Raw genomic sequence first — 21,131 nt, 5'->3', positions numbered from 1 at the left:
TCCCCCTACTAGACGGTCACATGCACAGACCGTAGACGAATGAAGGTAGGCGTTCCTAGTATGCACACCGAATCCAGTCTTCTTCCGACTTCAGCACCTCAAAGTCCGGAGACCCTAGTTACAGGGGGCGATAAGCATCCGTTATAAGGTCCATCTCGTGCTTGGATGTCTACCCACGCACTGCTAGGCTAACCATGATCCCCGCAGTTGATGGTCGTCTTGTTATCCTCGCCGTCTTACCTGTTTCCCTTGTTGTCGTCACCGCCCTTAGGCGGTTCACTGAGAACAGACAGAATAAACCGTCCCTTCCCCCTGGCCCAGTGCCGCTCCCGCTATTAGGAAACATCTTATCTATAAACACTAAAGAACCTTGGTTGACTTATACTCAGTGGCATGCCGCTTATGGTACGTGGTCAGACAATTTATGCATTTGTGGTGCAAATGATTCTATCAGGGGACTTGGTCTTCGTGCGAATTCTAGACCAAGAAGCTGTCGTGGTCAATTCTCAGCGCATTGCAGAAGCCTTACTGGACAAACGTTCTCGCATTTACTCCGATCGACCATACTTAGCCACACTCGAGCCGTGCGTTATTCTAATATCGTTCTATTCACCCATTCTGAAGTGCAGGCAGATTTGGCTTTTCGATCGACTTTGCATTCATGGGTTATGGTGATGAATGGCGTCTTTGCCGACGACTCTTTCACCAAACTTTCCGTCCCGAGTCTGCAGTAAAGTTTCTCCCAATGCAGATGAGACGGGCTCGTGAGATGGTCGTCAATCTAATTGAGGATCCTCAACATTATCGTTCCCACTTCGTAACGTCAGCCAATCCGTTTGTGAACATTGAATGATTATTAACCTGTCCACAGATTCTCATTATCTATTGCGATGTCTGTTGTATATGACTACCAGGCCAATGCTCGTAACGATCCTCTGATTCGAGTCGTGGACAATGCACTGGCTCCTGGCTTGGCTATGTTGACTCCAGAGAGAGCAGTCTTACTCAAAACTTTCCCCTTCTGTGAGCTCAGCCCTCTTTGACTAGAAAGAGGTGACATTTTCTACTCTAACGCAGTGCTGAAGTTACCTGACTGGTGCTGGGGATCCTCGATCAAACGCGATGCTCAGCTTTCGACCAATCGCACGACAGAAATGATGGACGTACCATTTCGGTATGCGCAGCAACACATGGTGGGCGCGTATTGTTTAGTCTGGTTCTAGACACTGATTCCATGCTTGACAAGGCCGAAGGCTGGTCCCTTGAGCAGTTGACGATGGTAGCAGAAAATTTACAACGGTTGGAGAGGCAAGATCAAGAATCTAAACCAATGTTAGAGACTGTCTTGAAGAAAGCAGCTACTACTGCTATGATAGGTTTGTTACCTTTTTGCGAGAGACGTTATGCTCACAATTTCATGCTATGCAGGTTCATACGAGACGGTCAGCGGATGTCCGAACTAGTTTGGGTACTGCTTAACTTCTTCACAGACTCCTTCAACCCTGATGGCTTTTGCTCTCGCCATGGTATCTTATCCGGATGTTCAAAGACGCGCACAAACAGAGATCGACTCGGTGATTGGAAGTGATCGCTTGCCTATGTTTGAAGATAGAGCATCATTGCCCTACGTCGAATCAGTTCTGCGGGAGACTTTCAGATGGCACCCTGTTGCACCCCTTGGTAATCTTCCTCCCTGAGTGATTCGCCACTACTGAAGATATCTTATAGGTATACCACATGCTATCTCGAGTGATGATATATACGATGGTTACTTCATTCCAAAAGGTCCGCTATCTTTTTCCGATGAACACATCATTTGTAATATCGTACATCAGGAGCGACCGTGATATGCAACACATGGTCAGATAGGTTCTCCCCAGCTACCGAGATGTGCTGACCCTATTCGCAGGGGAATTTCACGCGATGAGAAGCGGTACCCTGACCCATCTCGCTTCATTCCAGAGAGGTTCATGGACGTCGACGGCGCGTTGACGGATGACGACCCTGCGGAATACGTTTTCGGCTTAGGCCGGCGCGGATGTCCAGGTGGGTTGAACTATCTTGATGTTGTATAGCATGTAGTGACTCAAGACATTGATATCCTTTCATCAGGCCGATATACTGCTGATGCCTCTATATGGTCTGCTATTGTGACGATGTTGGCCACAGTGAACCTTTCTCCCGCCAAAGATGATCAGGGCAATGTGATCGATTTCACCCCCCAATTCACGACGGGACTTACTCAGTACTCGTTCTCTTGTGTCATTCCATCCTACTGTCACTGACACTTTATCGTTTTAGTTCCGCTAGGGTCTTCCCTTGCAGTATTTCACCACGTTCTCATATTCATCCAGGATTTGTTTAATGAGCTCCGGTGTAGGGGGATGTCCTCGACCGGACGGGATAGGGTATCAGAGGTCGAGCCAGGGTTCGGGGTCTTGCAGCATGGATCCCCGACTCTACGAAGTAGGGAGGGTTCTGTCAGCTCCAAACGGCCAGGCACCTGTATGCAAATGTGCGCCTGAAAATATTTCCTTTTCAAGTCAAGGTTCGCTTCGAGAAGGTTCTAGCAAACTTCAGAAGGTTTCATATGGTGATCTTGATGCGCGGGTCTCTGCAGAGTGGTTTGTACTATTTAACGGGTACACATCACACCACCCCGCTGACCTCGTTCGTGTTTGACGGAGAAGGAATCGGGCCTGCAGAGTACGGTCTACACCTCAAAGGTGCGCTGGTGCAGGCCTACATCACCTTAAGCCAAAACCTGGGCAAAAAAATTTAACACATATCACAGGCTCGCGTAATTTCATCATGTCTCACTTCCCTTGTCCTGCCAAGCTGTTGCCAGGTAAATGTCAGCAATCGCGCTTGAAATACCGCCAGTTCTGCTTTTTTCATGCTTTCGTCTTGCGATTGAAGCCTCCGCGCTCGTAAACCTCTCCTCCGACGTGGTACCCTTGAGTCACCCCACTCTGCGCTGATTGTCTGCATTTCACTGAGATTTTGGCTTCCTGCTGTTGTTCTCCTCTGTGGTGAGTTTCGGTGGTTTAATTGCTACATTTTCGCTGATTTTTTCCGCACAGCTGCCACCTGGTTGTCCACGAGATGTCACCGTTTATGTGCAAGAGTCCCTGCACGCGGGCGCGCGTCCTAGCCGTTGCTGATTGTCCGCCGCATGATGTCGACCATGAAATACCCTCATACCCTCGTTTTTATGATCCGTTGTACTACCCTGTGTATCATTCTGCTATCTATGACACCTCGGCCAGTTTCTGTCGCTGGTTGCAGACCACACTTACAGATCACATACAGCGTTGTTTCAAGTGCTTGCCTACTGTTGATGCCATCTCAGTCCGATTTGTGGCACCTCATATAGTGGTTCAAGTGGGACATCTTGCTGTTACCTTTTCCCTCTCTGTGTTTGAGTCTTCAACATACACTCACTGTGCAGTCTTCACGCGCTTGAAGGTTTGTTCACGGCAAACCATTTCAGATCTGGAGACTTCTTTTATAGCTGCGTTCGATGCTGAACCTGCATGGTTCTGTCACTCCGAAGCGTGTCATGAAGCTAATCTCCGTGCGTTGCCGGCTAATGTTCTGCAAACTGCCGCCCAACTTCTTGGGTGTCAACGATCTGACGCCCGCATCAAAGCTTCGTGCATACAGTTTCTCATTTGCCACTTTGCGCGTACTCGGACTGAACTTCGCGCTATAGCTGATGAGGAACTCCGTCGGCGCGTTGCTGGAGCTCTTCCATCAACTTCTTTGCAAAGCAGAGCAACGCTTCTCGCCGCCGCCATTCAATCCACTTATGGTGTAGAAGTCGCCACAGCTTTGCGTACAGGTCACCTCCTAATGTCGCGGGCAGGTGAGCCACCTTGCCTTAATATCGATTCCACTTGGCTGTCCATTCCAGTGGAAGAGCTCACCAAATGACTCGAGCGTCTCCCTCGTCCAGATATCCACGCATGTATTCGTCACTTGCCAGCTGATTTCCACCACATGTACCACTCGCGTTCACATCGGAAGTCGTGCAATGCTCTGGCGGATTGCATACGTCGGCGGGCAATCTACCTCCATGCGTGCCCTCCGGCGGTGCTGTGCGACATTTATCTGATATATTTTCCCTTCCCGAGCTCATCCAACCTTACCCGCGATCAAGTGTTCAGCGCGACACTAGACCATGAATTTGGTTCTCTGATCATTCAGCGTCTCCTTGGAAATTGCATCTCCACCTGCTCAACGTAAAGTACTTCGGGCGGAAAACAAACAGTCTGTCATTGCTGCTGCACGAGTGCACCGAGTGTCTCGAGAAGAAGAGTGGCCTGTTCCTGTGTCTCAAGAAGTGATATTAGAGCGGCTGAACGAATACGTCAAAGGTTCTGCATGGGAGGACCCTGCTGTTTGCGCTGTTTGCTCGCAGTATGACAGAAAGGCTATGGAGATTCCCCTTTCCAGTGATTTGACGTCTCTTCATCTCGACCTGCTACGTGTTTCTGATCCTTACATTATCAAGAATTGCATCGTGCAGTCGCTCTCAACCTGCTTCACCTATGGCCACGACGTCCTCAAAGGTCTCCAGTTAGACAAATTGGGACTCGTTTCTCGTGTTTCTGGAGATGCATCGCTTATGATGTGCTCTCCTTGCCACTCCGCCTTGACCCACAACAAACTTCCTGCCCTTGCACTGGCCAATCGCCTGTATCGAGGCTCCCTTCCTTCCCAATTCAGTGACCTGACCTGGATTGAAGAAAAGGTGTGCGCGATTTACTCGATCACAGCGCACGTCACACGACTTTTCCAGTCTTCTGATCCAACCCAACCGAAGGTTTTTCATGGAAACACCTGTGCACATGACATGAACATTATGTCCACTGCCTCGGTTCTCCCACGAGCTCCCGCAGACATCAATGGTTTCCTGAGTGTCGTTTTCATCGGACCTGAAGCTTTTGACCCCAAACGAATGGGTACCCTGTTCCGCGTGCGAAAACACAAAATCTGGACATTTCTGCAGTGGCTCAAGGCACACAATCACCTATATGCTGACATACCATTAGATGAGACCATCATGGATCTTTATCCATCTGACGGCACTCTCCCCGGGCTGGATAACCATGTTGTTGTAGATCACAAATTGAATCCACAAGCTGTGTTCGCAAGCGAGACATCTGGTTTCAGTGGCCATCCTGCTTCTCTCATGCACGACACTGATCCCGCTGACATCACTGCCAACCTCGAGAGTGCACCTGTTTTGGTAGAGAAGATGGGCGTTTCCGATCCAGAATGTGACAAACTGAGTGGATGAGCCTTTACAGCTTCGGCACTTCGTAACCTCCTCCCCGGTGGTCACTCGACTGGTTTACCTGATCTCGTTCTGCATCGTACTGATTCAGCTATTCCTGAATACAATAACACTCCGCTGTTTCCTGGGATGTATCCCACCCTGTTTCTGTATGGAATTGGTGGCTTTGAAGATGATCAACGTATGACACCTTTGGCATTCGACCGGCAGGCCAAGTATTTCCTCAATCTCTCAGATTGGTGTTTTCGATATCATGATACATGACAGGTTCATGTCATATTGATGCATCAAACAGTGCAACTGTAGCACTCCAGTGATGCATCATTGGTGCAATTGTACCACCACCCTCCCACCTCCGCTTTCTGATGCATCCCCTCCACTTTCTGATGCATCAGTCCTCCAGGTTGATTTCTGATGCATCCTCCCCTCCATCTGCTAATGCATTAGTCCTCCAGGTTAAGTTCTGATGCATCCCCTCACCTTCTCCGTCTGCTAATGCATCAGTCCTCCAGGTTGATGCACTGTGATGCATCATGCATCCCACCCGCCCTCGGTGCCTTCTCGCATGCCGCCCTCCTCGCATCCCTCCTGCTTTTGTGCGCCCACATGCCGCCCTCCTCCCGCTTTTGTGCGCCCATTGTCTTGCACCTGCTGTTGCCATTTCGAGCCTTTGCTCTTTTTTGTGCCTGCTGTTGCTGTTTTGCACCATAACTTGTTGTTCAAACAATGCAATTTTGATACCAACTCTCGCTAACATGTATTGAGTGACCGAAATTCTAACTAAGGTTTATGTGCTTAAGTCCATGTCTTCGAATGTGTCCACCAGAGCCAGGGTGTCAGCCCAGCTGGTCTTGAAAGACTCGGCAAGCATTCGACGTAAAACTGGCTTGACGTTTGGCATATGCCATCTGTCCCTCGTGTTGATCTGCATCGTCAAGTTGTAGTGCATTTCCCAGGCCCCGCTCGTCCCAGCACTGCGCATCCCACTCAAAAAACTGCAGAATCCTTCGCATCTCCTCCTTCAACAATTCCACCTCTCCTGCCCAGCGCATCGCCCGTGCCCGGGCTTTGCACCACTCTATTCGCATGTCTGATCTACTGTGAGCCTGGCTAGGAAGCAAAAATGAAGAGCCGCCTACCTTCCAAGGTATTGTCATTGTCCATCTCGTTGGGAGCCGCTCCCCACATACTCTAAATCCATGACAGCTTTCTCGTTCCCTCCGATTTCTCCCCATAGTATGTCTGTCATCGAGCGGATGTCAGCTCGGTCTAGTGGCTGCAGTGACGAGTGCCACCCGGACTGGGTCTGATTCACTCGTGGTGCAAGAACAACGAGGGATTTATGTGCATGCTCGTAAGTGCTGGCAGCGGCCTCGATCCTTGCTTCAACGGCTTTCAATGTATTCCATGCCCGCGTGTTCGCTCCTTGCCCACGAAGGTGCCGATCCTTATACTTGAGGATCGCAGTCAGAGCACGTAAGTTCGAACGTAGAGAATGGAGGGCGTCGTGAGCTTGCCCATACCGCAGCTTCCATTCAATGGCTTGGAGATGGGTGTCACAAGGAGAGGTCCTGCTAATATGGGACGGCAGCCACAACTTGATGGCTTCTGGTGCAGCGGCCACATTGTTAGATACTGAGGCCTCGCTCGCACGTAGTGCAGCGAGAAATGGCATGTATAGTTCCTGCATTTTCCCCCAGGCATCAATCCTCCGTTGGAGAGTGTTGCTTCGCTGAAGCATCTTTCCTTCTTGATTGTCCTGTCGCGTGGACTCCGAGGCCAGCTCTGTCTGCTTTCATTCGCCGTCTATCAAAGTAAGAACGAGGTCCGATAAGCAACGATTGGGACACTCACTGTTGTTCCTCGAGTTCTAAGCCAGTGCTGATTAATACACTGGGAGTGCAATCCTCGTGTAGGGCAAGGTAAGTCCCTGTTTGAAGGTCAATCTGGTCCTCCCTAACCAGCTCCAGTCGTACAGAAGCCATAGTGATACCTGTGATATACGGAGGATTAAGATGAGCACATAAGTATTACCATCACAAACTCATACTTACTTTCTGCCTTTCGTTCGAAAGGATTGGGCTGTGCAGTGTCACGCTCCCAAGCCTCCACCTGTTCTCTCCACTGTTCGAGGGTGGCACCGTATTCGCCTCGCAAGCCATCATCAAGGTCCTCGAATGCTTCACAATGGTTCTCTCGCTCCGGCAATGCATCCTTCATCTTGTGAAGCATAGTACTACCTGATAAAATGTAAGTTAATGTATTATTTTGACAAAAATAGACGCACCAAGTCCAACAAGTTTTTTCCAGTTCGAGTCTCCGAAGTAGTCGTCAAGGGTGTCTCGCTGTGCACCAGGACCCATTTCTTTCGTGCTTGAAGCAACAGGGTTAATATTAGCCCAGCCACGTTCTGGCGCTTCTCCGTTGGTCCTTCCTACCCCGCTCTTGAAATTGAACGAGAAGGAGGTTTGGCACTGCTCGATATGAGCGGGTAGGTGGAACTTGGGCACAAAAAATGAGACGGTCTTGACGGTATGCGAGAGGTGCATTGAAAACGGAAAGGCACTCATACAGTGCCATAATCTTTTGTGCCACTGGCACGCGATATCATAGGATACGTTGAGAGTGTCGAGTACAGTATGGCGAAGTGTCGAGAAGAATAGATAGTCCATATTAATATATCTATGTGCCCGCATTAGATTGTCAACTGTGTGAAATGCAAATGACGACTTACCTTTCACCCTTTTGGAGATCCCCCACTGCATTAGGCCTTTTCATGTTGTGGCGAGCACAATCAATTGTACCTAAACCAGTAACGGCGAGTCCGCGGTTAGATTTCGTATCAGCCATGTTTACAGCGGCGTGACTTGAACACGTTGATTTCTGCAAAAGATAGATGTGAGTATACAAATAGAATAAATAAAACTAACTAACCTCTTGGATGCTGTCCGCACTGTCATGCAAGAAGCCTTTATAAGCATCTTCCTCCATGAAATAACCCCAGCCACAACTCAGGTTTGGGTCAACATTGTCATTTGAGACAGCCTTGCGTTTTAACCGGAAATTCGCATCAATCGCGAGGAATAATCCGTATAACCACCTAACAGTACCCATATCAGCAATCATTCTACTCTGGACTGAAGCTCACTCTAAACTCACTGTCGAGGGGCATCTTTCCAATCCGCTGGAAGGTTCTTCCCTGGGTGTGGGCACGCTGGGCACAATATGGCACATTCACCCTCAGCTGTCCCATCTATACCACTAGCCTCGTGACCTCGCCCTGAACGCTTAAGCATCTTCAAGTGGCGCCACTCGCGTATCATTCGCAAAAACGACTCGTATCGATCCTGTAGGGCAGCTGGAGTAACTGCAAAGATACTTGAAAATATGAATTTACCTTGACAGGAAGTAGGCCAGTGTTATCGGACATCCGCCTGAGCGCGTGATAAAACTCATATGTAGATATTTTTGACTCGAAAGAGAGTAAGTGGGATTGCTCAAGAACAGAGAACGTTGCGGCCGTTTTTGGATCTGATGTTGTCGAAGGAAACCAGGATATTCTAAGCAGCTGCTGCACGTGGCTTTTGGCTGTTGCACAATTGCAGAAGTCAAGGGCCACTTCATGGATACCGCGGGTGTCGACAACGACAAAATTGTTGTTAAATGCATGCTGAGGATTAAGACATTTCTGGCCAGTGGTGTGGCCAAGCTGGATGCAAAGGCCCAGGGTTTTCAGTGAGGTTTGCTCGAAGTATTGACCGTTCCACCTCTGCATCGATATCTTATATTAGTTTCATGTCCAACTCTCCCAATCAAATATGAAAATGTACCTGCAATCGGTGAAGTGGGTGGCGCACATGGGCCGACAAGATGCAAGTTGTGCAATAAAGCTCTGACCCTAAGCAGTCTTCACACCGGTACTCCGGGCTGGGACGATTACATTCCAAGCAAGACTGAGCACCGGCTTGGCCACATCTCCCTTCGAGATGGATGAATTCACAAAGGAATATTCCTCGGTGCTTCAACCACATCAGCAAAGGATTATCCTAAATAATCACGGTAAGCACGGTAAGGAAAAAGTCAAAGAATAATGTAGTGTACATACACCCGCTCCTCGGTTTCTGCTTTCCTCACCTAAAAAGTCCAATGATACTTCGGGCGGGAGATCATCGAATGGCTCAGGAATTGAAAACGGCACATCGTGCAGAGTCGGTGCAGTATGAGTTAGATTCTTGATGGTTGCTTTAGCGTTCTTGGGAGGTCGAAGATGCTTCAGTGTATAGCCAATGGTCCCATCTTTATGAACATCATATTGGGTATGCTGGCAAGAAGGCGGCACCAAGGTGGCTGAGCAGTGAAAAATTGAGCTTGGGTTTCTTCTTTCAGTTTCTGTAACTTCTTCAGTGCTGCGGATGTTGCCGGAGTGCATACAATAGTCTGAATTGAAGATTCCCCGGCACAAGGAGGATCTGTAGACATTCGTCGTTGAATATTGCAACAGTTGATTACCAACACGACAGCACAATTGACCAAACCGTAGTGTTGCACATTTAGGGTTAGGGTTATTGCCCGAACATGTCAATGCATTGTTCTCAAAATGACTAGTACTTGGCATTCTCGTAGTACGACATCATCCCATAACTAACTAGTCCCAACTGTAGACTGAGCAACACCCGCATAACCATAACTCTAATCCTAACGAGATGTCAGCAAATGCTACCAAACGAAGTATAGTATCAAACCTACTAGTGTGTCACCTGCTCGCTGTGAGCCTACGTCTGATGGCACGATGAACCTCCTGTTCTCCCAGAACAAGTGACTGAACCACAAAGACGGTAGCAACATAATTGCCTGGTGTCCAGAGTTCAATTTTTACACTATTCCTATGGTAGGTGTTAAGTATAAAAAATATTAATGAGAACGTGAAAACTCACCAGAGATATGCCGGAAAAACACCGATGTAGCAGCCCCGAGTAACACAATAAAAAGGGGGTTTTAGATTGCGCTGGGCAGGCATGTTATAGAAAATTCCTTCATATAAATATAAAAAGCACTCGTCCGCCATAGCATTCATGGCCTCCTCAAACTCTATACTGCCCTCGTGCACAGTCACGGACTCCTCTTGTTCGGTCATGTAGGGTGTCATAGTAATACTGATCCAAAGAGGATCAGCGGATCATTCATTGAGAGGTATCCTGGGAGTGGGACTCAAATGCGCTGTATTTTTTGGATTAGCCTGGGAAGCACCTTCCATTCATAAAGTGAACTACTCACCCTGGGTCACGAGCATTGACATCAATGTCATATTAGTGGTGGTCAATGCAAGGGAGACTGGTATTTGCAGTGATTTTTGAGTTAGCCTTATGAACCGCCATTAATGATATGGCGGACCACTCACCCTGAATAACGTAGCAGCGTCTAGTAAACTTGATTAGACTTAAAACAGTGATATGATGCACTCATTGAGAAATTTGATTTCCAGTGCGGAGATCGCAGATGCGGGTCACCAGATGCATCACCGATGCATCATTATGGTTAATGCGAGACAATGATGTCAGGAGTAGTCTTAGTGATAAGATTACAGTACGCACAGTGAATAACAAAAATGTCTGTTGATCACATAGATTGATGTATGGGGCGGGCATGGGAGATGGCTGTATCATTGGAGATATGGGAGAGGAAAGTTGAGTATTACGCCGGTGGAGTGAAATGCTGGGAAGAGATGCAAGAATGGAGTTGGTGGAGGGGCAGCCACAGCCGGATGAGATGATGTCAGAAAAACGAAAGGGACGTCCTGAGGATTGTGTTGATCGCATAGATTGATGTATGGGGCGGGCATGGGAGGTGGCTGTATCATTGGAGATATGGGAGAGGAAAGTTGAGTATTACGCCTGTGGAGTGAAATGCTGGGAAGAGATGCAAGAATGGAGTTGGTGGAGGGGTAGCCACAGCCGGATGAGATGATGTCAAAAAACGAAAGGGATGTCCTGAGGATTCCATATTTCGTATATTGATTTTACAGCTTGATCTATTGGCGGATACAGTACCGAGGTTCAGATTAGAGGCCAAAAATGGCGGCTGGAATTTAAACGTACCAACTAAACCAGTTACATATTTTGATTTCTGGGAGTCAGCAGAGCCAAGAAACTGACTGCCGGACCAGGTGTCTTGGGTGCCCATGTTCCAGTCTTGGTCGTTTGGGCTGAAAGCAAAGATGTTCCAGTTGGCATCAGATGCAATGCATGGAGTAACTTACTAAGTTGTAATAACACCACTAGCCACAACGTTAACTTTGGGGGATTTACAACTCAATGCTTGATAGATACTCAGAGTATGTCTGCGGGGGTTCTAACTTGCGCGGTGGTCTGGGTAATAGCTAGATTTGAGTAAAGCACAAGCTGAGTCTTAGCTCATATGTTGAACTTGTAACTCGGCAATTGCACTGCCGCTTTAGGCTCCAAGTCAATCACTTCAATCACTTCAACCGTGCACATGTTGGAACTACTATACTGATCACTCAATAACTCTATAACTACTGCTGCCTCACTCATGATTTTGCACACTGTGTTGGATTGGTACCAGCATCTGCCAACTTCTGATGTCGTCCAGGTGAGTCTCTAGTAGCTGGCCAATATGACAAATGTACTTGTCGCAAAGTAGTGGCTCATGCAAACGCTGAATTCCGATGTTCAATATCCAAGTGAGTCTCTTGCCCGATGCAAGATTCTGTACTTATTTGTGATGCTCTATGTAAGTGTACTATAAGCTCACCCGCAACCAAGATCACCTGCGGGATTTAACACTCTTTTCTGGTATTGGTTGGCAGTAAGTACCATCGTTCCGCATTCCTTCTTTGGATGACCATTTCCTTTCAGTGTACGCCCCAGTCAACAAAAGGTAAAGGTAAAGCCACTCTTCTGTGCACACTATCCATCTGAGCTCACTTTTATCGAACAAGGTCGGTGTCGTGCTCCTTATTTCACTTCGCTTAGAGCCAGTCAGAATGCATTTCCTTTCAGCGTATGCCCTGATCAACATGTCGCGCACAGGTGAAGTCACTCTTTCATGCATGTCATCATCCGAGCTCACCTTGATCAAACCAGATCAATGTTCATCAACTCGCTCAACTCGCTCCTTATCGCACTTCACTTTGATTCAGTTTGTAATGAACGATTGCCCGATCCACCAGACACACAGACTGGCCCTAGACACACAAACTGGCACCGACACCACCATTTGCATTTTGATTTTCCTGTGATCGGACCCAGTAGTAAGTCTTTGCTAGCTAAACTCAGTTCGGTACCCTCATTACCTGATCCACCCAGAGACACCGACTGGCGCCAGAACAGACTGGTACCGGTACCACCGTCTTTGTTTTGACTGTCCTGCAATCGGATCCTGTAGTAAGTCATTGCCAGCTAAATTAGCCTCCTTTTTCATTCGCCGATATTGATTTTCAACGAGCCCTGATCAGATGCCAGTGGAATGATATAAGGACGGGCATAGACATTGGTAGAGGGACACACTTGTCTATCATTGCACAAAGAAAAACAAAGGTATGATAGCGACACTCTTAACATGGTATATGACTTAAAATCCTATGACAGATGCCAGCAGCTCAGTGGACTACTAAGGAACAATACAAATGGCTCCATGAACAGTTGCCGGAGTATATTGCACTACACTGGCGAGGACAAGGACTACGCGCACTTCTGGGCCAAGACTCATCTTTATTGGTTTAAAAGTTGGCCTGAGCGAGCCGCCCTCTTCCCCTGATATCCCCATCGAAATACCACTAACAGAAGAGCAACAAGCTGAAGAACTTGCTGCCGAAAAAACGCGTAAAGTAGTGAGTTGTCAAATGTTTTGACAACTTTTGACTGCTAACCAAAACCCTGGTAGTGATTGCAGACCTGGTTCCGTTGGCGGACAAACGCGTCCAAGAAAAATCGTGGCCTCAAGAAGGAAATCTCCGTATTTGAAAGCGCACTGCTGCCGAAGTCGCGCGCAAAATCTGTCGAAGAAATCTACATGGATATGGTCTACGATGAACGGATCAAACCTCTAGTAGCGGCTGAACAAGAGGCAGGTAATGTAGCTACAGCTGGTCGCCGCATGGCATTGGGCCGAAAGTTTTGCAAAGAGCTCCTGGAAGATGAGTCAGACCAGGTGAAGAAGGAGGTGAGAGAGAAGTACAATAAGCAGAAAAAGGTAAAGAAGGACATGCTACACGATAAAGCTGACGATGACGACGATGACGACGAAACCGACACTGATGCCATTGTGAAGTAAGTACTAGTTAATGATTATGATTATGATGTTACTTACACGGCCTATAGAGGTATCGACGATTTACCAATCATATGCCAGTGCTTTGCATGCCTCATCAAGAAAAAGACTCGATTTATAGTCTCCTTCATGTGCGCTGGACCGGACCCGAGGCAGAATTGGAATATCGTAACTTTATCGTAAGTGCACCAAACTGTAAATCTGACTACCAAGCTCACCTTACTAAGGTGCCATCCATCAGAAACTCCTGCTGGGAACGACTTTTCTCAGTTATGCCCTGACAAGGACAACACTTTCCTTGCCGCATACAGTGGCTCAAAAAACTGTCCACATGTTTGTGCTATTTTCACCATTTACATTATTGTATATGAATGGACAGGTAAACCAAGGATATGCCAGTGAGGTACTCTGTAGTACTCCTTTGGGGCATGAATGTGAGCCCTTGCCCGTGGAAATCCATGGTAATGCGGTGGCGCTATAGGCCTTACAAAATGATGACTCATGTGGACAGTTTTTTGATCCAAGTATTTTACACAGATAATTAGGTGTTCTAGTATTTTGTGTGACCTCCCTTGGCCTTAATTACTGCCTCTATCCTTCTAGGCATACTTTCAATCAACTTCTGACAATCCTCTGCTGTAATCTTTCCCCACTCCACTGTGACTCTCTCCCATAACTCCCATACTCCTTTAGGAGGGTGTTCATAGGCTAAAAGCTTCTTCTTGAGTACTCCCCAGAGATGTTCAATGACATTAACATCAGGGGATTGTGCTGGCCAGTCAAGGAGGTGAATATTGTGCTCTTCAAACCATTCTCTGGCTCTTCTGGATGTATGCTTGGGATCATTATCCTGTTGGAAAATAATGTCTTCTTCATCAATTCCTGATTCTGCCATGCTAGGCAGCAAGTGGTGGTTGAGGATGTCCACATACTGCTCAGCATCCATCCTCCCCTCAACTTCTGCAAGCATTCCCACACCATTCCACCCCATACATCCCCATACCATTAGAGAACCTCCTCCAAACTTGAGAGTTCCATTGATCTCTCTATCTGTAAGAGGGCCCCCCTTCTTTTTCCACACATATACCTTCCCATCTGACCCAATTTTATTGATTTTGGTCTCATCTGACCATATGACCCGCTTCCAGTCCTCTACAGTCCAGTTTTGATGGGCTAGGGCAAAGGCTAGTCTTCTCTTCCTATGAGTGATGGAAAGAAGAGGCTTTTTCTTCTTTGTTACAGCCCTAAGATTGGCTTCCTTAAGGACATTCCTCACTGTTTGTGAAGAAACTGGAGTAGGGATGATGGAATTGATATGATGAGTGACTTGGACAGCATTATCAGCCTTTCCTGTGGTAATATGTTGGATAATGACCCTCCTATCAGTAGAGGTGAGTTTGGATGGACGACCTCCACTGGAGTTTTCCTTGTCTGGGTGACATTCTTTGATGAGCTTAGCTACAGTAGACTTGCATACACCAGTTCTAGAGGCTATTTGACGAGTAGAGAGGCCAGCAGTAGACAGAGAAAGGATATTATCCCTTTGAGCAGAGGAGATGGTTTTCATGGTGATTATGACTGTGATATGTGGGACACACTTCATTATATACTTAGAGATAATTTTAATAATGTCATAATGACACCACTTTATAATTTATTTGATAGTGGCATGACTTTATGGTGTCATAACTAATGATTTATATAATTTTAATCTAGGGTCAAAAAACTGTCCGCATGAGTCATCATTTTGTAAGGCCTATAGTGCCACCACATTACCATGGATTCCCACGGGCAAGGGCTCACATTCATGCCCCAAAGGAGTACTACAGAGTACCCCACTGGCATATCCTTGGTTTACCTGTCCATTCATATACAATAATGTAAATGGTGAAAATAGCACAAACATGCGGACAGTTTTTTGAGCCACTGTACCAGGAATACGCTGAGTTGATATTCCGTAAGCTAATCCTTGTTGTCCAAGTCACTATAGGCTCACCATAAGACTCAACCATCAGCTCCGAACAAGCGTAACCCGCTGCTGCCAGATGTCGAAGACGGCGATCAGACTGAGGAGCTCGAAGGATGCAACAGTGGCAAAGAATCCGAGGATGGTGAAGAGAACGACGAAGGACAACGTGGTGATTCCATCGACTGGGATAATCTAGGTAGGTCTTTATATCATTTCGCAGCCACCTGATGCAAACTGATGCATCAATAACAGGCTTCGCAAGTTCCTCGACCGGAATCAGTGATGCATCACCACTCGGTGAACTTAATCAATCCGCACTCTACTCTGAGGTAAGTACTTTTCATTATTCTCCCTATTTAATCTAACACTTTGCAGACACAGGCACAATGTGATGCATCATTCGTACAGGCCCAGCCTGATGCACCGTTCAAACAGGCCCAGCCTGATGCATCATTCAAACAGGCCCAGCCTGATGCATCGCTCGAACATGCATGGGACAACATTGCCACCGTGCCTCCCAATTCGTTTAGCACGCTGCAATCCAGTGTGCCTGGTACCGTCGAGGCGCTTGGGTTGTCTTTTTCCCATGCTGATCTTATGGCACTGGGTTATTTTGGTAGTGACAACACCACGCAGAACTTATTTTCCCCCGCATTCAGCTCATCAGCGCCCTCATTTGACACACAATATGACACGCACACGTGGAATGGTGCCAATTCTGATTCACAGGGGTGGGAGATGCGTAGCCTGTCCTCCTTCTTGAGCTCTCCAATATCTGCCGAGCGCAGCACTGCCACGACTGAGCAGGATGACGCCCTTCCTCAGTTCACTCAACAGTTGCCCATTCTTCCAGCGGCAAATCCTCCTTCGCCAACTGAGCAGGATGACACCCTTCCTCAGTTCACTCAACAGCTGCCCATTCTTCCAGCAGCAAATCCTCCTTCTCCGACCGAGGGCATACAGGATCTTGCTGACACTCACGCTGGTGCTGGTCTTGCTAAGTCAAAGCGCAAATTCAAGTCAAAGCCCGCTACCAAAGTCAAACACAATCCCGCCATGGAGTCCACCCCCATCATCGCACCCATGAACACTGCCAAACCCAAACCCAAACCCAAAGCAAGACCTGTCGCCAAATTAACGGAGACATCGCACACCGCTGTGGATGAAGGCAATCCTGTAGCTCAACGTGCCTCAAAACGAATTCCAATCAAATCCAAGCGGAATGATATTGCCGACGCCATTGGGTCAGATGGTCTGACATTTGTTAGCATTGGTAAGGAAACTCAATCTGTTTCAGAGGATGCTAGGGCAACGAAGCGTCCCGCTAACTCAACCGTGGAGGGTGTGATTTCTGCAAAGTACGTCTTCGATATCTTCCTCACTTGCTCAATGCTAATGGACACAGGAAAAAGCGAACGAAGGTGTGAGCCTATGTCTTCATGTCATGATCGAAAATTTGCTTCTCTACTTAATCATTTCATTCTCGTTCATAGTAATATTTGTCGCTAAGTAGTACATATAGTCTCTGTGTGGGTGATCAATGGATATAGTTGTGTTGTCATTTAATCCCCAAGTATATGGAGTGCTTGCAAGATTCACTGGAGGTAGAATACTATGTCGAACTATGAGATACGTGGCAAACATACTACAAGTGATCCCTGAAGTTCGAGGCTGCAAACTAGTACATAAATCACATATGTTGGATCCAGTCAGTGCACCAGGGAAACTTCAAAGTGCCTCGACGCTCATTTTGATTCTGAATTTGCAATTGATATGGATATGGGCCACTGGGTGTCTCTAGCTCACCCAAGCCCATCCAAAGGTTTCCAAGGAGTGTGGATCCACACCTGAGAGCGACCATACACAGAGATGTCTGGCTCGCATACGAAGGTGAAGTCGAGAAAGGGTATATTGGCAAAGGTGTAGTGGCAAGCGGGGCTGCAAGAGGGATATATGCGCAGGGTAGTACAGCGGGCAGGTGTGTACAGCTGCAGGGCTGTAAGAGGGATTCGTGTGCACCGCATAGCGGCGAGTAGTCGGCGGCAGGATGATTCGTGAGCAGTGTATAGAGGCGACCAGGTGGTGGCGGGATGTGGACCTGTACCTGGTGGTATTGTTGATTCATACACGACCCTGGGGGCATTGTGCAGCTGCAGGGCTGCAATACAGATTTGCGTGCAGTATATAATGGCGAGCAGCTGGTGGCGGGATGGTTCGTGCGCAGTGTATAGCGGTGACCAGGTGGTGGCGGGATGTGGACCTGTACCTGGCGGTATTGTTGATTCACATATGACCCCGGGGGCATTGTGCAGCTGTAGGGCTGCAAGAGGGATTCGCGCGCAGTGTATAACGGCGAGCAGCTGGCGGCGGGATGTGGACCAGTACCTGGCGGTATTGTTGATTCATGTACGACCATGGGACGATTCCCGATTTTCGGTTTGATGCATTGCTGATGCTAGTGCATCAGAGTGCATTACTGATGCATCAGAGTGCATTACTGATGCGTCACTAATGCATCACTGCAACGGAAAATTCACTGCAGCGCTTGATGCATCACTGCATCCCTACAACTGCAATGAATTCTTGCATCAAAATGACACTGGGGCCTGGATACATTTATGTTTGTTCTCTTGAATATGCTGCAGAGGTGACGTGCTCATCTGCAGACCTCTTTTGTCGTGCGAAAATCCAATTTTGAAAGTGTGGCACACAATCTGACTACTGTGTCCGCCAGTGTGCTCCACCGTTTGGCAGCACAGCTCGAACAAGAATGCAAGCTGTCAGGTCTTACCACAGATGAGCAGAACACCCTTAAGCTTCTATGTCAGGTCAACACCATGTCCGCTCGCATTCCTGGGTCACAAGCTGCAAAGGTATATGTGCGTAACGAGATGCGCAACTACTACGGCTACTTTGGCTTACCGCATGTTTTTTTGACCTTCAATCCCAGCGCTGCCCACAGTCCGATCTTTCAGGTGATGTATGGGGACCATTCCGTGGACTTGAGCGAACACTTTCCACGTATGCCAGCTGGCCGTGTGCGTGCTTTGCGGTTAGCTCAAGACCCTGTGGCAGCTGCAGACTTTTACGAGTTTTCTTTTAAGTGCCTGTTTCGTTTCTTGTTGGGCTGGGACTTTGAACAGGAGCAATCAATAAAGGATGGTGGTATTCTGGGGCATATTCGAGCATTCTATGGCACCACTGAGTTTACGGAACGCGGTGCTCTCCACGGGCACTTTCTGATATGGTTGGAAGGAGGAATGAATCCCTCGGAACTCCATATGTGTCTTTGGACAGACTCTGACTTTCAAGACTGATTTTTTCGTTTCTTCGAGGCAGCAATTCACCATCACCTGCCTGATGTTGAAGATTCCATCGATGAACATTTTGAACCTCGCATCCAAAGGCCTCCCATGCCTCCATCCAAACAGCCTGAAGGAATGGATGCAACTGAAAAGTGGGAAGCGTTATTCATGTCTGAAGTCAAAAAATGTGGGGAGGTTCTGCAACGCCATCACTGTTGCTCGGTGTGTCACAAGTACAGCAACCAAGGCCGCTGTTGTTTCTTGTTTCCGCATGAAGTTGTTGACGCATCTCACTTTGATGATCAGACAAACTCTGTGGTGCTTATGTGTTGTGACGCAAACGTCAACTACTTCAATCCTTACATCCTCGTATTCTGCCGTCACAATCACGATATCAAATGCATTTTATCTGGCAAAGGAGCGAAACCTGCTATGTTCTATATCTCTGACTACATCACTAAGATGGATGTGAAGACTTATGAGGTATTGTCTCTATTATCTTGTGCTGTCGCCCAAATCCCCGAACAGATTGCGCATCAAGGAAATGTTGTCGATCATGGTAAAGCACTCCTTCACAAGTGCTTGTCGCAGTTTAATCAGCAACAACAGGTCCATGCTCAACAGGCTGCGCGATACATTCAAGGTTTTGATGACAGTACTTGCTCTCATCAGACTGTTCCGATGATGTCATCCTTGTTACTTGCCTATGTTCGTGAACAATACATTCACTGCGACACGATGACACCTGATGACCATGATGATGACGAAGTCGAACAAGTCCAACTCCGAATCGCGACTGACAAGGATGGAAAGTTAGTGGAAGCAAACCAGATACATCATTATCTGTACCGCTCAGACACTTTGGCCCAGATGAGCTTTTATGATTTTTGTCGTTGTGTTCGTGTAGAAACCATCAAGAGCAGCGCCCACGTGAAGAACACACATGAAACACGTCTTGGGGTCTATAGAAGACATGCGTTAAAACCTGGACATCCCGCCCATGAGACCCATGAGCTTCAGGAACACACAAATGAACAACGAGGAGACGGCTATCGAGAATTTATTCCGCGAGTGGTTGGATGTTCCATACCTCGTCGTTCAGATGCCACAGCTTGGGCTTTATTTGCCCTTGCACATTTCAAACCATTTAGTGTGATCGTCCCGCTCCTATCCAGCATGGAATCAGCAATTAGCACCTTTCAGAAGTACTCTTTCTTGGGTTGCAGTCACCAAGTGATGAACAACTGGGAAGCAATCCATGAATGCAAAGACGAAAGAGATGCAGATTGACTTCACAAGCAAGCAAGCATGACAGCAGAAAGTAAGGCTTTATCTACATCATTAGGACTTGCTAGCCTCATGGATGATGATGTTGAAATTGATATGTCGCGCATGCCCTCACGCTGTGCTGAAGAAGATTTTGCGATCAGTCAAACTGTTCTACTCATGCAACAATGTCAGTGGCTCACATCCCGTTCCAAAGCGCCAATGGCCCCAACGAAAGTGTCCAGCACAACTTGTGACCCTGGTGACAAGTTCTCTCATCTCATTGGGGAGTTGCCACGCCATCTCAAGACATGGAAAGTGGAGTTGAAGAAGCAAGAGAAGGATATAGCCAATTCCTGTGGCAACGCCCTCAATCCGGAGGCACAATCCACCACATTACCCCCCCCCTTCCGAAGTTGGTCCTGAATTACACTGCGATCCTAATGCCGTGCCCCAACTGACAGACATCCCAACCAGTCAGGACAATGCTATGAAACTCTTGACAGCACAAGATGTTATCGACACTGTTGGCAGCGAGTTCAGCCTGAATGCTAAGCAGTGGGTTGCATTCCGTATCATTGCTGAATTTTTCGTGGCCAAATATGTTGAAAAGCGGTTGCCAGAAGAGGAGCAGTTGCGGATGCTTATGACGGGTCCAGGAGGCACTGGGAAAACACATGTGGTCAAAGCTGTTCAATGCGTAATGGAACACTATGGCTGTGCACATCTTATCAGATTCCTTGCTCCAACTGGATCTGCAGCAGCACTCATCAATGGCATGACAGTACACAAGGGCCTTGGCATCAAGATTAAGAGTAAAAACAGAGGGAAGGGCAATCACGACATTGGTGCCACGGTGGAAGATTACTCTGTGTTGATCAGCGTCGCCAACAGAACGCAACTGCAAGACGAGTGGAAGTATGTCGAGTTCATTCTGCTCGATGAGGTGTCGTTAGTGGGTCTGCAGTTGTTGGCCGAAATTGACCACGCCTTGCGATTT

The 21,131-nt window shown here is 47.7% G+C and overlaps 7 protein-coding genes across 7 annotated transcripts; 6 read left to right on the top strand and 1 right to left on the bottom strand.

The window, feature by feature from the left end:
* Positions 1-194: 194 nt before the first annotated feature.
* Positions 195-2,285, top strand: EDB91DRAFT_1057599 (cytochrome P450; the record flags this gene model as incomplete). Its single annotated transcript, XM_041314089.1, has 12 exons — positions 195-405; positions 455-584; positions 634-822; positions 872-1,023; positions 1,078-1,211; positions 1,271-1,376; positions 1,429-1,442; positions 1,491-1,680; positions 1,729-1,785; positions 1,836-1,869; positions 1,910-2,046; positions 2,113-2,285. 12 exons carry the CDS (start codon positions 195-197, stop codon positions 2,283-2,285), a joined length of 1,527 nt encoding a protein of 508 aa, XP_041174211.1.
* Positions 2,286-4,309: 2,024 nt separating this feature from the next.
* On the top strand, positions 4,310-5,305 carry EDB91DRAFT_1226155 (uncharacterized protein; the record flags this gene model as incomplete). Its single annotated transcript, XM_041320981.1, has 1 exon — positions 4,310-5,305. The coding sequence occupies exon 1, from the start codon at positions 4,439-4,441 to the stop codon at positions 5,303-5,305; it is 867 nt and encodes a 288-aa protein (XP_041174210.1). The 5' UTR covers positions 4,310-4,438.
* Positions 5,306-6,089: 784 nt separating this feature from the next.
* On the bottom strand, positions 6,090-9,333 carry EDB91DRAFT_1330100 (uncharacterized protein; the record flags this gene model as incomplete). Its single annotated transcript, XM_041325338.1, has 14 exons — positions 6,090-6,147; positions 6,179-6,392; positions 6,442-6,466; positions 6,507-6,578; positions 6,618-7,043; positions 7,075-7,108; positions 7,157-7,295; positions 7,357-7,522; positions 7,576-7,984; positions 8,037-8,185; positions 8,237-8,402; positions 8,462-8,649; positions 8,700-9,071; positions 9,133-9,333. 14 exons carry the CDS (start codon positions 9,331-9,333, stop codon positions 6,090-6,092), a joined length of 2,619 nt encoding a protein of 872 aa, XP_041174209.1.
* A 2,518-nt stretch (positions 9,334-11,851) lies between these two features.
* Positions 11,852-13,993, top strand: EDB91DRAFT_1251424 (uncharacterized protein; the record flags this gene model as incomplete). The annotated part of the gene is made up of 9 exons (XM_041323380.1): positions 11,852-11,911; positions 11,963-12,002; positions 12,058-12,127; positions 12,178-12,205; positions 12,261-12,351; positions 13,048-13,151; positions 13,214-13,590; positions 13,642-13,770; positions 13,819-13,993. 9 exons carry the CDS (start codon positions 11,852-11,854, stop codon positions 13,991-13,993), a joined length of 1,074 nt encoding a protein of 357 aa, XP_041174208.1.
* A 4,218-nt stretch (positions 13,994-18,211) lies between these two features.
* On the top strand, positions 18,212-18,766 carry EDB91DRAFT_1001485 (uncharacterized protein; the record flags this gene model as incomplete). The annotated part of the gene is made up of 1 exon (XM_041312242.1): positions 18,212-18,766. A coding segment is annotated over one exon (555 nt), but the record flags the coding sequence as incomplete, so codon positions are not given.
* A 234-nt stretch (positions 18,767-19,000) lies between these two features.
* Positions 19,001-19,363, top strand: EDB91DRAFT_1057560 (uncharacterized protein; the record flags this gene model as incomplete). Its single annotated transcript, XM_041314086.1, has 1 exon — positions 19,001-19,363. A coding segment is annotated over one exon (363 nt), but the record flags the coding sequence as incomplete, so codon positions are not given.
* A 1,258-nt stretch (positions 19,364-20,621) lies between these two features.
* EDB91DRAFT_1057610 (uncharacterized protein) lies at positions 20,622-21,125 on the top strand (the record flags this gene model as incomplete). The annotated part of the gene is made up of 2 exons (XM_041314092.1): positions 20,622-20,987; positions 21,045-21,125. Coding segments are annotated over 2 exons (447 nt in total), but the record flags the coding sequence as incomplete, so codon positions are not given.
* Positions 21,126-21,131: the final 6 nt, after the last annotated feature.

The sequence above is a fragment of the Suillus paluster genome (genome assembly GCF_016628075.1).
Source record: "Suillus paluster strain FC165 chromosome Unknown EDB91scaffold_54, whole genome shotgun sequence".
NCBI lineage: Eukaryota > Fungi > Basidiomycota > Agaricomycetes > Boletales > Suillaceae > Suillus > Suillus paluster.
This window is presented reverse-complemented; position numbering and strand designations above follow the sequence as displayed.